We start from the raw sequence: 14,100 nt of genomic DNA on the forward strand, positions 1-14,100 counted from the left end.
CAGACGAAGTAGCGGGCAGAAATTAGTCATCTAATATTTCAGTCACCTATAGATTGCTTTAAATCCCCTCTTTTAATTAACTATACTCCGTTAATAGGCAATCCTTAGTTAAACATCCTTAGTGAGGCTTACCTGCCTCGATAAATTGGCCTATTATTAATTTTAATGGAATTGGGCCCGTACCACTCAACCTGTCAGAGTGAGGGATGAACAGAATATGACGTTCCGTCAAAACCGGTTTAATATAGGTCAAACATTTTAACCTTTAAATACCAATTATTATAAGTAATAATGGCTATGAGCGCGACAGACGTCTGAATGGCGGCTATGGGCTATTTGACAGTGAACACTAGTCTAATAGTTTATTAAGTTTCAGTGACTATACAGGGTGCTTCCTGTAACAGGAGAATAAAATTAAACTGTAGGCTGTATTCCTCAAACTGACCATCATTTCACTGATTTAAACTTTCACGATTTTTACACATTATGAAATTATACAACGGGACTTAAATCGGAGGTAAATCTTAAAACTTAGATACGCGATTAAGTCCCGTTGTATAATTTAATAATGACCATCATTTGTTCAGCAATTTTTGAAAATAACTCATTATTTGATTTTTATTACACTTTAAAGTTTATTCTAAGACGCAATGTATTGCAAATTTTGTTATGTTTAAAGCGTGACAAGCAACGTCAAACACACTGATGTCAGCGTACATTGAAGGCAATATTTATTTTGTATAAAAAAGAGGAAGTCTAAAGGATTCATAATTTTTAAAAGTTGCTGAACAAAATGTTGGTCAGTTTGAGGAGTACAGCCTTTAGTTTAATTTATTGCTCCTGTTACAGGAAGCACCCTGTATATTACAAGCTCTCCATGATGTGTTCTGGAACGGTACCGCATGTTACGACCACCATTGTAGCATTTGATCACACACTCAATAAAACGTCATCTCGACTGATAACAGAAATGAGATCAAATCAAATTACATTGTTTTTATAAGTTACAAGCTTTTATTTAACTTGCAATATAGTATATAAGTAGTTATGTTTGTACGGGTCAAATCTTGCAAGTTAAATTTGACCCACTTCCCGATTTCCAATTAAGCTGAAAATTTGCATACATATGTACGTCTGGTGACAATGCAATACTATGGTACCATCGAGCTGATCTGATGATGGAGACAGGAGGTGGCCCTAGGAACTATATATGTATAAAACAAGGCAACCTAATCTTGTTTGGGTTTTTTATAATTGTCTCGATGAGTATTAGTTGCCTGTGGAAAGAAAAGTACAGTCAGCCATAAAAGCTTGTACCAAAAATGAAATTTTTGCCAAAAACTTATTCAGAGACATAGTTGACCCGCTTTGCTTTTTAGCACTAAATTCACCATTGTGAATTTTTTGTATTTTGTGCAATAAAGTTTAAATAAATAAATAACTCGTGAAATACCAATAGCAATAAATAGTTAACCCTGCCGTTTGTCAGTGTCACACTAAGCCCACCTCAACCCTTCACGCGCAGGACTCACTCCTGAATTACCGCCGCCTTTGTTCCACGACAATGTCCTGTCATTTCTGGTATTGTCTTAGTATTTTACATATTTTGCTATGTCAAAAGTTACTTAAGTATTTAGCATTTGAAAATACCTGAGCCCGTACCATGAGTCACTGACAGTGTAAAAACTGACATGTACGCCAACGTCCACGTAATTTACTTTACTCGTACATCTCGCACGCGCTAATATGCGAGTACGATGCATAGAAAGTACTTTTCGTTTTCGATAGCGTTTATGTCAGTGCCAAACTGGTGGTAGCCAGAACACTGATCGTTTCTAGACACCTATTGTTATATTACCCGTAAAGCGTTTATAAGGTTTTTTCTACTCCCGTACTTTTATTTGTCATTTAAAGGGTCGTGCACACACCTTTAAACCCCTATCTTATGTTGTCAAGACTAGTCTTTAGTCTATTCCCCAAAAAAGTATTTGTGCATACACGCAGTATCTTTTTGGCACTTTTAGGATACTTCGTGTAATCACCACTTAAAAAATATTGTATGAAATACATTGTTGCCAACCTAATTCTAATTGTCTTCTCTGACAAATAAGTGAACCATAGACATGTTTTTTTTTCATTCATTCATTCATTCTTTTCCCGTCCGCACCGGATTGCTACTTCTTGAATGAAAAATATTTGTTTTTACAATTTTATTTCAAAGTAAGTGCTTGGTCGTAGAAAAAGTATTGTCCTGAGTCAAAAAATACTCATGGCGTCTTTATTAACAATTTTCGGCTTCGCCTCAAATTGTTACTCACGCCACTCGCCGTTTTTGACCTCTCTTAAACAACGGTTGCATAAAATACTATATCGAGGTACATTTTCGATCGAATCAAAACCGTAAGACATTGTTAAATGTCGTATTTCTCATTTTTTTTTTTATGTTAAGAGGTTTTAATGCAATAGCTGTGGGTTCAACGCTGTCCCAGTCTATATTTTATACTCTATACCGGTTATTAGGTAGCCCTGTTTTAAGGAGTAATTAATGAATATTTACCGAACACGTTGTATTATTTACTACCGTTACCTACTGTATAAGAATGGGTATAAAACATCGAGTTGCTCCCCTAAGGTTGGTAATTAAGGCACCTGGCCAAGTTCGCTCGTTAAGCTACCCTCGTGTTCCCGACGCTTGCCGAATGAACTCAATGAACAGTGAACGAATCTACTGGTTAGTTAGTTAGATTTTCTGGGCATTTTCTGCAAGTTGACAACGATTGTGCCTATTTTGCGCTACTCTAACCACCCCAGCTCCTCCACGAAACCTAGCAATGTCTTCAGCGGGCTCAGCACGGTTCCATTTTTATCGACTATCACTAAGCCCGTCACTTTCGCACTTACATACTTGTTAGAACGTGACAGGCATAGTGATAAATGATAAAAATGCGACCGTGCTACTAGGGCAGGTTGCTAACTGCCTCCTTTACGGCTCGGCGACGACATTACGCGACTGGCGACGGCGGCAGCGACAGCCATGGGTGGAAACGAAAGGTCCGATCGCTGTGTCTAGCTCCTATGGTTGTCGCTGCCGCCGTCGCAAGTCGCTCAATGTCGTGGCCGTTAGTGTACCTACACCGCGTCCCTACGTATTTGCTCTTGTCTACGTTACGTTACTTCACGTGTTTTAATAATGTCAATTGTTAAAAAAATATTTAATAGATAGAAAAAGCGGTAGTGACCTAGAGGATATGACGTCCGGATTTCAATTCGGAGGTCGCGGGTTCAAATTTATTTAGGCGAAGGAAAATATAGTGAGTGTAGTCCTCAACCCTTTATTTAAATGGCGTTACAGGTGCAAAACTATAACAACTACCTACTAGCTTTTGCCCGCATCTTCGTCTGCGTGGAGTTAGTAATTTATAGGTAGCTTATTTTGACCCAATTTGCTTTATATCGATTCCGATTCCCCATATAAACTTCCCTAAAATAAAAACTACCCTTTGTCCTTCCCCGCGGGACTCAAAATATCTCCATAAAGTTTCAACTAAATCGGTGAAGAGGTAACAGACAGACAGTCAGACATAAATGCGAAAGTGTGCACAATTTCGCATTTATAATATTAGTATGGATACCTAGGTACATGATTCGGAGACCATACTTTAGCTGGTTGGCTGAGGCTCGTCCTTTAACTTGCCTCGTTAACATGTGTTTGAATGACGTATGTTGTACGTTCCAAACTGCCTTTACAGTTTAATGTTTATCGTTAGGTCAGGCGGGGCCTATTCGCCGTTTTGTTGATGATTTGTGATATTCCTGTAAATAATAGGGAATATTACGCAAAACTCTATGCATCAATGTCATATTTATTCGTAATAGATAATCTATAAAGACATCAAAAAACTGTTCACCATAGTATTCAAATTGTATAAAACTACCTGCCAATATCAATTGGAATTCCAATTGATATCTTACTACTTAATTAATTAAAACACTTTAACCGTTATTTTCCCAAAGGTACTTAAGACAAAAGCTTTCTAACTGAAAACAGAAAAATTAAGAAGTTTGGGAATTTTTCCAAAGTTTCTACTCTCATTTTGCATGAATAACTCAATATCCGAATTCATAGAGCTGTTATTTAAAAAAAAACGCTTATACATGTGTATTTACGGATTCTGATGCGATTATGACAGTTGCTATTCGCGCGAGTGATGCCATCGCTTACACGGTCAAACTGTCAACGGAAAATAACATAAATTCAAGCTACATTCAACCTTAATCCCAAAGCATAAAAATCATATGCAATGCATTCATAACGTGGCAGTGAACAGCAGAGGGTCTACCGCGAACACCGCAGTTCGCAAATTGTGGGCATCTTTCCCTTTTACTCCAATTAAAGCGTAGGTAATTAGAGTGACAGAGAAAGATGCCCGCATTTTGCGAACTTCGGTATTCGCGGTAGCCCCACAGTTAACAAATTAAAATCAACATAACAGTCAAGTGAAACTAGCTTTTATTTAAAGGGAGTAAGATTGAATGAAGGTGCAGAGTTATTTTGGTAGCGATTTGAAGCCTGGCCAAAACGGACGACGGTTTCGGTTTCGATGAAAAAGAAAAAATAAACTTTTTCTAGTCGATATATCGGTCGGAGCATGAAGGGTGGATTGAGTTTTATTCGAATGAATGCCATTGCATTGGAATGGATCAAACTTTTTGACCGATTTTTGAAAATTGTGACACATTTTTAAACACCTTACCTAAATCTAACTAACATAATTGAAGATTAGTCTTCTAAAAGTAGCTAAGTGCTTACATTGGAATTAAGATAATATCTTTTGCGTTACTTTCCGCGAATAAGAACGAAATTGATATTTAGTACATATTTTTGTTTTCTTTAAGCTTATTTAAAAATTATATTACTATTATAAATGCTTCAAACACGATAAAAACAAAAAACAAAGTACAAGAAATTGCCAATGAAGCCCGTTTTATTAAAAATATACAAACATATTTATAAAAAAGTAACAGAAATAAATATTTTTTTGTACTTCAAGACTTATAAATTGCAACCTTATACAACAAATCGGGAAAATAATTGATTTACACCAAAAAGACCCCTAACCTGCTTTTTTAATCCCAACTGTTTTCCACAAAGTCCGAAATTAAAAGTATCATTTCCACTTTATTGAAAAGTAAATCGCCTTGCATTCGTAACATACCACATCCAATTCTAACCTTAACACGTTGGTCATAAGGTTATATTTTGAGTGTGGATGAGGAATTTTCATTTCTTTCCAAGGTTCATTTTCGTGGCATATTTGGTTTATGTCTTTTGCTACAAACATTCGTCTCTTTTAATATCGCATTTTGCAGATATGGGTTTGTTTAATAGGGATTTGGAGCCGAATGGTTTATTAGGTGACTTATTTTTTCTGTAGGTACTGTCAATAATGATTAATTTGCATAAGCCCACGGGGTCCCTTTGTTTCTCATAAAGTTTTAAGTCATAAATGTATTGTTTGTCATATTATCATTAGTCATAAAACTGAAACCGTTAACTTTTCAGGATTTTCGTAAGGATATCTTATAGATAGGTTAGGTTAGGTTTGTTTTATGGCATTCTTATGAAAAGTGGCGCGTTTCTGAACCAAATTAATTATGACTAACGAAAATGCGGGCAAACAATAAATTAGGACTTAAAACTATTTGAGAAACAATAGAGACCCATATTAAGCCCACACAGATACACGTTTTGAGTCAAATATGTACCGCCAAGCGACCATTTTTTGAATAATTTCGAATAACTTGATTAATAAAAAAATATCAGAATTAGTAATTGCATGAGCTAACGTAAAACTGATGTTGGACATGGTAAAAACATTTAAAAGTCCATGTTAACCTACATCGGAACACGTCAAAATTCCGAATGAATAATGGAATCTTCACTGGATCCACATGTGTTGCAAATAAATTATCATTTCATTTCATATCATTTACATTTATTCATCAGGTTCAATAATATAATTTACGTTCAACCAGAGTCTGATCACTGTGTTATATTAAATCATCTCACCGATTCTTACAATTCATTATTACAATTTTTTTGTAATAATAGCAATTAACTAGGTGCCTTTTTAGAGACGATCAGATAAAAACGATATCTATTACACATTCAAATTTACGAGAACTACCTATATGTTGACAAAGTTATTTATTACCTATGCAAAAAGTTACATTTACAATTTTTTATATTGGAATGGACGTAAGTATCTGGTTGAAAAAAAATTGTATGGAAAATGGGTTCGCATATTATTACTAAGTAAGTCAACATCTGTATCTCAGTTGGTTGAGAGCGCCGCAAGTTTGAGTCTTGGCTGAAGCATTGAATTTTTCAATATATATTTTTAGTATCACTCGCTTGATAAAAAATAACGTTAGATATTATCTTTTTGTATAATAAACACATGCATATCGAATTTATAAACCCAACAAGCGGATAAGGCTGGCCAAAGCTTTAATGTCGGAAACTACACAAGCGATCACATTACCTGCTGAAAGTAGTAAGCTAATTACTGTTTCTGCGGCACCCCCGCGCCTACCTGCGGCGCAGATTTTTTTTGATATTTTTTGCTCTATCCTTAATGGATATATGTTTACAGCTTCTGCGGCGGTCATTGCTTGTGTGGAGTGGATTTTTAGTATTGCCATAAACTAAAGCCACATTTCGTGTGCCTGTCCATTTTTTTGGTTTTGACAAGCGTGTGACTCCATGTTTTTTTGAGGTAGAATAGTTTATTAGGGGTTGCATACGTATTTCTTTAAAACGATTTATTTTATTAAGGTTAAAGTTTTTGCCATTTATTGTAGCCTCCCACGCTGTAATAGTTACATCTTTTGGAATGCAATAATATTATAAATTTATGCGACATGGGCCGTGAGAAGTATTTTTAGAAAACCCATAAAATATCCTTCATTATTACGAAATGTCATGGTCCCCGAATTTTATTGTGTATTCAATTATAGAGCATTTCATAAAACTGATCAGGTACAAACACGTTGCAACCCACAGGTGTCTATTTTATTTAATAGGGGTTTTGCCTTAGATAACCAATAAAATATCATTAATTATTACGAAATGTCATGGCCCTGTATTTTATTGTGTATTAAATTATAGAGCATTTTAAAAAACTGATCGGCTACAAACACGTCGCAACGTGTCGTATCATACAACGCACAGGTGTTTGGGTTATTTAATAGGTTTTTGTCTTATCCGCCATATGTATGCATGTGTGTGTGTTGTACAATAAAAGGAGAGCTCAAATCGATGGGACCGCCATTCGTTCAAACGTGTTTGTCTCAAAACAGTGTCAAGTGCTAAAAATATACTTCAAGTAGTTTAAAGTATCGCAATACAGTACTCTTCGTCATTAGTGTTTATTTTGCAAATCAGTATACAACTTGCAGCGAATTAAAATGGAGGTAAGCTCAACATTATCTGACTGTTTATACACAAATATTATCTACCTGTTTCCATTTATATCAAGCGTCTCACAAATGTTTTCTTTTGTTTTAGATTTCAAACGAGAATTCTCTTGAGTGCACATTCAAAAATTATTATTACGGCAATGTGAGCGACAATGAAACTGAAGTTTCAAAACCACTTAAAATCCGTACCCAAAAACGAACCAACAATATTGATGTATTTTTCGAAAAGCCTACGAAGAAACAAGCTGCAGAGTATTCGTCTACTGTTGCCCAGTTGACAAATGGAGGTACAAATTATATATCTTCTCGCGTAGATGACGTTTCAAAGGCCACTCATCTCATAAAAGTTGATGTCTATGACATGAAAAAATTGCGAGGTGTTCCAAGCGATCAGCACTGGAAATTCGCGAATACTAGAATCAAATACTACACGCAGACTGAAGAAGATGACTATTATTCCAATACACAAGAATTAATTTACAATATTACTAAACATATTGCAACTAAAAACAACTGTAAAAAATATTTCATCGAAGCAAAGCCATAAATCATCCCTTACGCCGCCCACACGTAGAAATCCCCCACCAACGAACAAACGATTTTTGGGCCTATATATAGATAGACAACGCAAAGCAAAACCATACCGTATCCCTTTTGACACCCGTAGAAGCGAAACAACGAGCACAAAATGGACCTACAAGATTCGCAATACGACGATGAGCTCTATGAACGCTGTGAAGATGTTTCAGAGCTCAATAAGTCAGTTTTTGATAATGAACTCTATGAACGTTGTTTGGAAGCCGAGAAACAACATCAAAATATGTGAGTATAAATATTTTAAACATGTTTTAACTAGTTTTACTTTAATTACTGCTTGTAGTGGGGGGAGATATGAAACCAATATAAATGAAATCCTAAACGATCTGTGTCATTTGATAAACCATCACAATGGAGTTTACTAGCGAAGACATTAAAATGTTCAGCAAATCAGTGCTACTGAAAAGTTTTCATAAATATTTAAGATTGTGGTTTATCAGTGGAAAACTTGATCCGAGTATAGCTCACGATTATGATTTTAAGCCCTATATCACCCCCTGTAGTGGACATGTAACTGTTAAGCGATCGTCGATTTCACCTTATGATGAGATAGATGGTGTATTAACCATGGAAGCCTATTGTTCTCTTTGCCGGTCAAATTTAATGTCAGGTATTATGGTACAAATGACTTTCGTACTGAATTTATTTAGCCCATTCTCGTATATAAGTATTTTAATCAATTATTTTTTTATTGTTTTAGATGCGTAACACGTGGAATAAAAAGAAAACGTGAGTCAGAGGAACCTATTCCAGCATATGATTTAACAAGCCAGCATCCAGCAGCCGCCATGGAGCCACAACCATCAACTTCTCGAACAGCTGAGGCAACATCTACTCCTGTCGTTGTTGATACTGTCGAATGTAAAACATGCAATCGGAACGTTTCAAGGAGGTACTACGCCCAACATGTAAGAAGTAATGTACACAAAAATAATAGTTTAAAATTTCATCATTCTTATCCAAATGTAGATCTTATTGAAACTGCATTTGGAAATAGATTATTGACTTATAGAATATCATCAAATGTGAATAAAGGTAACCTTGAATTTGAGACGCCGGAACTTTTTTTTGAGAGTATTAAAACGCCTTTAAATAATTTAATAGATGATGCCCTTCAACAATTAACAGTATTCAAGGTTAGCTTTATTTTACACGCAGAATTTATACAAGAAACTAAAGGAATCAACAATTTTTTTGATTTTAATATTTTAAGTTGGACAATCTGTAAAGGTGACAACAGGGAAGAATTTTTTGAAAGTTTAAAAATGTCACTCATAAATAAAATTTCAAACTTTGAAAAGAAAGACAGCGGATGGAGCCTTAAAAATATACAATACATAGACATGAACATCAATCAATTCAATCCATTGCGTGGTTCTTCGTATATCGATTTACCACATGATATTAAAACCAAAAAAGCTATAATCAACGTACAAAATAATGACCACGAGTGTTTGAAATGGGCGATTCTTTCAGCGTTGTACCCGGTTAGGAACAGTTCACAAAGAGTGTCGTCCTATATCACTCATCGTAACAAATTAAATTTTTCAAATATACCGTTTCCAGTTAAACTAACAGATGTTCATAAAGTTGAAAAATTAAATAATATAAGCATTAATGTTTTCGGACTACATTATAATGAAAATTCCAAATCACATGAAGTAAACGGCCCACTTTACTTTACCAAATGTCGTAAGTCAACACATATTAATTTACTTTACATATCTAATGGTAGCCAGGGGCATTACTGTTATATAAAAAATCTATCTCGATTAGTAAGCCGACAGATTTCTACAACCAATTATAGCTTTCACATTTGCGATGGGTGTTTATTAGCATTTTACTCGAATGAAGAACTAACGAATCATCAACAAAATGATTGTGCTCACATTGTTGTCGAACTCCCAAATCATGATAAGAAGCACAAAGATTGGTTTGGCAAAGAAATTTCGAACCAACAGATATTTTTTGACAAATATCATCGTAAACTTAAAGTACCGTTTGTTGTTTACGCAGATTTCGAGGCATTTTTAAAACCTATATCGTCTTGTGAACCTAAGCCTAGCACGTCGGAATCTTACACACAAAGTGATCCTAAGCCTAGCACATCGAAATCTAACACAAAAAGTGATCCTAAGCCTAGCACATCGAACATAAAAAGTGAACCTAAGCCTAAAAAAACGGAATCGTACACAAAAAATGTTCAACAACATGAAGTGTATAGTTTTGGATATTTTATAAAGTGTTCATTTGATGATAGTCTTTCACGCTATCGATCATATACAGGTTCAGATTGTGCTAAAGTATTCATGGAAACTCTTTACAATGATTTAACAAAATTAATAAAATTTATTCACTTTCGGAAACAACCCATTCGACTAAATCAGAGCGATTTAAACAAAATTGGAGCTAATAATAAGTGTTTTGTATGTGATAAAACGTTAGAATCTGAAAGCGTGTTCAGTTATGATTGGACTACGGGAAAATTCCATGGAGTGGCACATAAGGCTTGTAATAATAAATTCAAACCTCAACCGTTTGTACCAGTATTTTTTCATAATCTAAGTAATTACGATGCTCATTTTATTGTAAAAGCATTAAATTTCCGTGAAGGGAAAATCGAGGTTATACCTCAAAATAAAGAAAAATATATTTCCTTTAGCAAGGAACTTAAAATTGATGGAAAATTGTTATCACTCAGATTTGTTGATTCCTTTAGATTCATGTCGAGTAGTTTAGATAAATTAGCCCGAAACCTCCAGGAACACCAATTCCATGAATTAAGGAAACAATACCCTACATATGAAGATTTTAAACTTCTGAAGCAAAAGGGTATATTTCCATACGAGTTTATGAAATCGAGTAAATCTCTTGAAGCGTTATCGTTGCCTGAAAAATCTGATTTTAACAGTGTCTTAACAGATAGCAGTATAACAGATGAGGATTATCAACATGCGCAAAACGTATGGACCCATTTCAATTGTAAAACGATGTTAGATTATTCTAACTTGTATTTAAAAACAGACGTTCTCCTATTAACCGATGTCTTTGAAAATTTTCGCTCAGTGTGTCTTGATACATACAGCTTAGATCCAGCTCATTATTTTACAGCTCCTGGTCTCAGTTGGGATGCTATGTTTAAAATGACTGGAATTCAACTTGAACTCTTTACAGATTTTGATAAAATTGCGTTTGTTAAAAAAGGGCTTCGAGGTGGTATATCACAGTGTAGTAATCGCTATGCTAAGTCAAATAATTACTATATGTCAGAGTTTGATCCAAATGAACCGTCATCTTATCTTATCTACCTCGATGCTAATAACTTGTATGGTTGGGCGATGTCACAACGTCTTCCTGTTGGTGAATTTGAATGGGTTGACCCAACTACGGACTTTAAACTTTCAAACGATGCTGATTATGGGTACATTTTAGAAGTCGATTTGGAATACCCAGATTCATTGCATGATTCTCACTCAGATCTACCATTTTGTGCTGAACATATAATAGATGAAAGTAAACAAAAAAAATTGATTCCAAATTTGAAAAACAAAATAAAATACGTTATACACTATAGGAATCTTATACAATGTTTAGACAACGGATTAATTTTAACAAAAGTCCATAGAATCTTAAAATTTAAACAAACTAACTGGCTCAAAAAGTATATTGATTTGAACACTACGTTAAGGATATCTGCAGTAACCGATTTCGAAAAAGACTTCTATAAACTAATGAATAATGCAGTTTTTGGAAAAACCATGGAAAATATTGAGAAAAGAGTGGATGTGTATTTACTATCACAGTGGAAAAGTCAAGATCACAAAAAAGGACTTGAAAGTTATATCGCTCGTCCTGAATTCCATAGTATTTCTATTTTTACCGAAAGCTTAGCTGCAGTACAGTTAAAAAAAACTAGACTAGTATACAACAAGCCTATATACTTAGGATTTTGTATATTAGACTTATCAAAAACATTAATGTATGACTTTCATTATGGATATATGCAACAAAAATTCAGGAATAATGTTAAGTTGTTATACACAGATACTGACAGTTTTATTTATCAAATTTTTACAGAAGATTTCTACTCTGATATAAAAAACGACTTGAAAAAACATTTCGATACATCTGACTATGCTCCCAATAATATATACGGTTTTCCATGTATAAATAAAAAAAAATTAGGATATTTCAAAGACGAAAATAAAGGTAAAATTTTAAAAGAATTTGTAGGTTTAAGATCTAAAATGTATGCGTTGAATATCGAGGAAAAAATAGTGGCTAAGGCTAAAGGTGTGAATAAATGTGTCACTACGAAATTTCAGTTGGAAGACTACAAAAATTGTCTAGATAAAAAGAAAAATTTATTAACAGTAATGTACAGATTTCGATCTATAAAACATGTAATTTTTACACAGAAAATCAATAAAATTTCGTTATCTTATTCTGACACGAAAAGATATCTTTGTCAAGAATCATTTGACACCTTAGCTTGGGGTCACTATAAGTTAAAGTAGTGAAATAAATATTAAGCTGAACGATCATAAAAGTTATTGGATCGATTGTGCATTTGTCATTTAATTGTAAAAGTAATATTAATTAAATTTGCTCTTGTTCGTTAGTTGGAGGGATGATAATGTATTTTTATTTTAAGTGTATTGTATTAATTAATAATCTTTTTTAAATATAAGTTTTCTAATAAACGTATGTGTAATAATTATAGTAATTATTTATTGTTCATAAGGTGTGTCTAAAACAATAAGATGTAGATGTAATATAAAAGATGTAGTTTAGTATGATAGAAATTGTATATATTTTTTGTGACTTAAGTATCTTTTAACAATTGTTTAAATAATTAGAAATAAATATGCTAACAAAAAAAAAATGTTTTTGATTTACTTATAACGTAGTAAATAATTTCGAATAAATATGCATTTTTGTGTATAAGAAGGAGTGCATATATACACATAATCTTATAATTGGATTTTATTTTCTTGACAGTGTTTAAAGGAGAAAGACCGTTTTCTATAATGTATCATTTTATCCATCCTTTTACAGCAATTATTGCTGGTCCAAGCGGTTGTGGGAAATCAAACTTTGTCACTAACTTTCTGAAAAATGTAGAAAAAATGTGTAATACGGAATTCAGTCAAGTTCTGTGGTGCTATGATGAAATGCAGCCGCTATATAATTTAAATGGAGTCGATTATATTCAAGGCATTCCCGATTTAAGTATGTTTGATGGAAAGCAACCTAAACTACTTATAATCGATGATTTAATGAGAGAATCAGATGGACGCATTGTTGATATTTTTACTAAAGGCAGCCACCATAGAAATTTAAGCGTTTTCTATATAACTCAAAATCTATTTCATCAAGGGAGAGGACAACGTGACATATCTTTGAACACAACATACATTGTTTATTTTAAAAACCCTAGAGACAAAACTCAAATACGGTATTTGTCACGACAAGTTTATCCCGAAAATACAAAATTTGTTGAAGAAGCCTACAAAGATGCAACTACGCCAGCACACGGATATCTGATGATTGATTTGAAACAAAGCACTGATGATATATGCCGTTTTAAAACTAAGTTATTTCCATTTGACAAATGTTGTACAGTATATATTCCGAAAAAAGGGTTTAAATATGTCAGTAATCATTCTGTTCTTGTCAGTTCTAAATGATGTCTGATAGAGTAACCACACATCAACATTTACTTAAAGCTCTACATACGTTAAAACCAAAGTATCGTAAAGCTTTACTTAAAGCATGTGATGAAGATGAAATAAATATTATATGTGAGTGCATTTACAACGTTTTAAGGGGAAAAGTTCCATTAGACAGTACAGAAAAGACCAAGTTACATAAACATAAAAATATATTACGGAAATTAGTTTCTAAGGGTAAACAAAAATTAAGAAAGACTATTATAATTCAAAAGGGTGGTGCGTTTTTACCAATTATACTAGGCGCTGTTTTAAGTAGTTTATTGAGCTCATTAACGTAATTAAAATG

General features: G+C 33.8%; 2 protein-coding genes across 3 annotated transcripts in view; one reads left to right on the plus strand and one right to left on the minus strand.

The window, feature by feature from the left end:
* The window catches only part of LOC134658781 (hemicentin-2), a 559,330-nt gene that overhangs the window by 517,183 nt on the left and 28,047 nt on the right, over window positions 1-14,100 (minus strand). The gene's annotated exons all lie outside the window — the stretch shown is intronic.
* Window positions 10,841-12,703, plus strand: LOC134658744 (uncharacterized). Its single transcript, XM_063514387.1, has one exon. The coding sequence runs from the start codon at window positions 10,932-10,934 to the stop codon at window positions 12,594-12,596; it is 1,665 nt and encodes a 554-aa protein (XP_063370457.1). The 5' UTR covers window positions 10,841-10,931; the 3' UTR covers window positions 12,597-12,703.

This window comes from Cydia amplana, chromosome 23 (assembly GCF_948474715.1).
Source record: "Cydia amplana chromosome 23, ilCydAmpl1.1, whole genome shotgun sequence".
Lineage (NCBI taxonomy): Eukaryota > Metazoa > Arthropoda > Insecta > Lepidoptera > Tortricidae > Cydia > Cydia amplana.

Bases quoted from the DNA above. Each gene is read 5' to 3' on its own strand.
- LOC134658744 (XM_063514387.1), top strand. From the start codon at position 10,932: ATGAAATCGAGTAAATCTCTTGAAGCGTTATCGTTGCCTGAAAAATCT.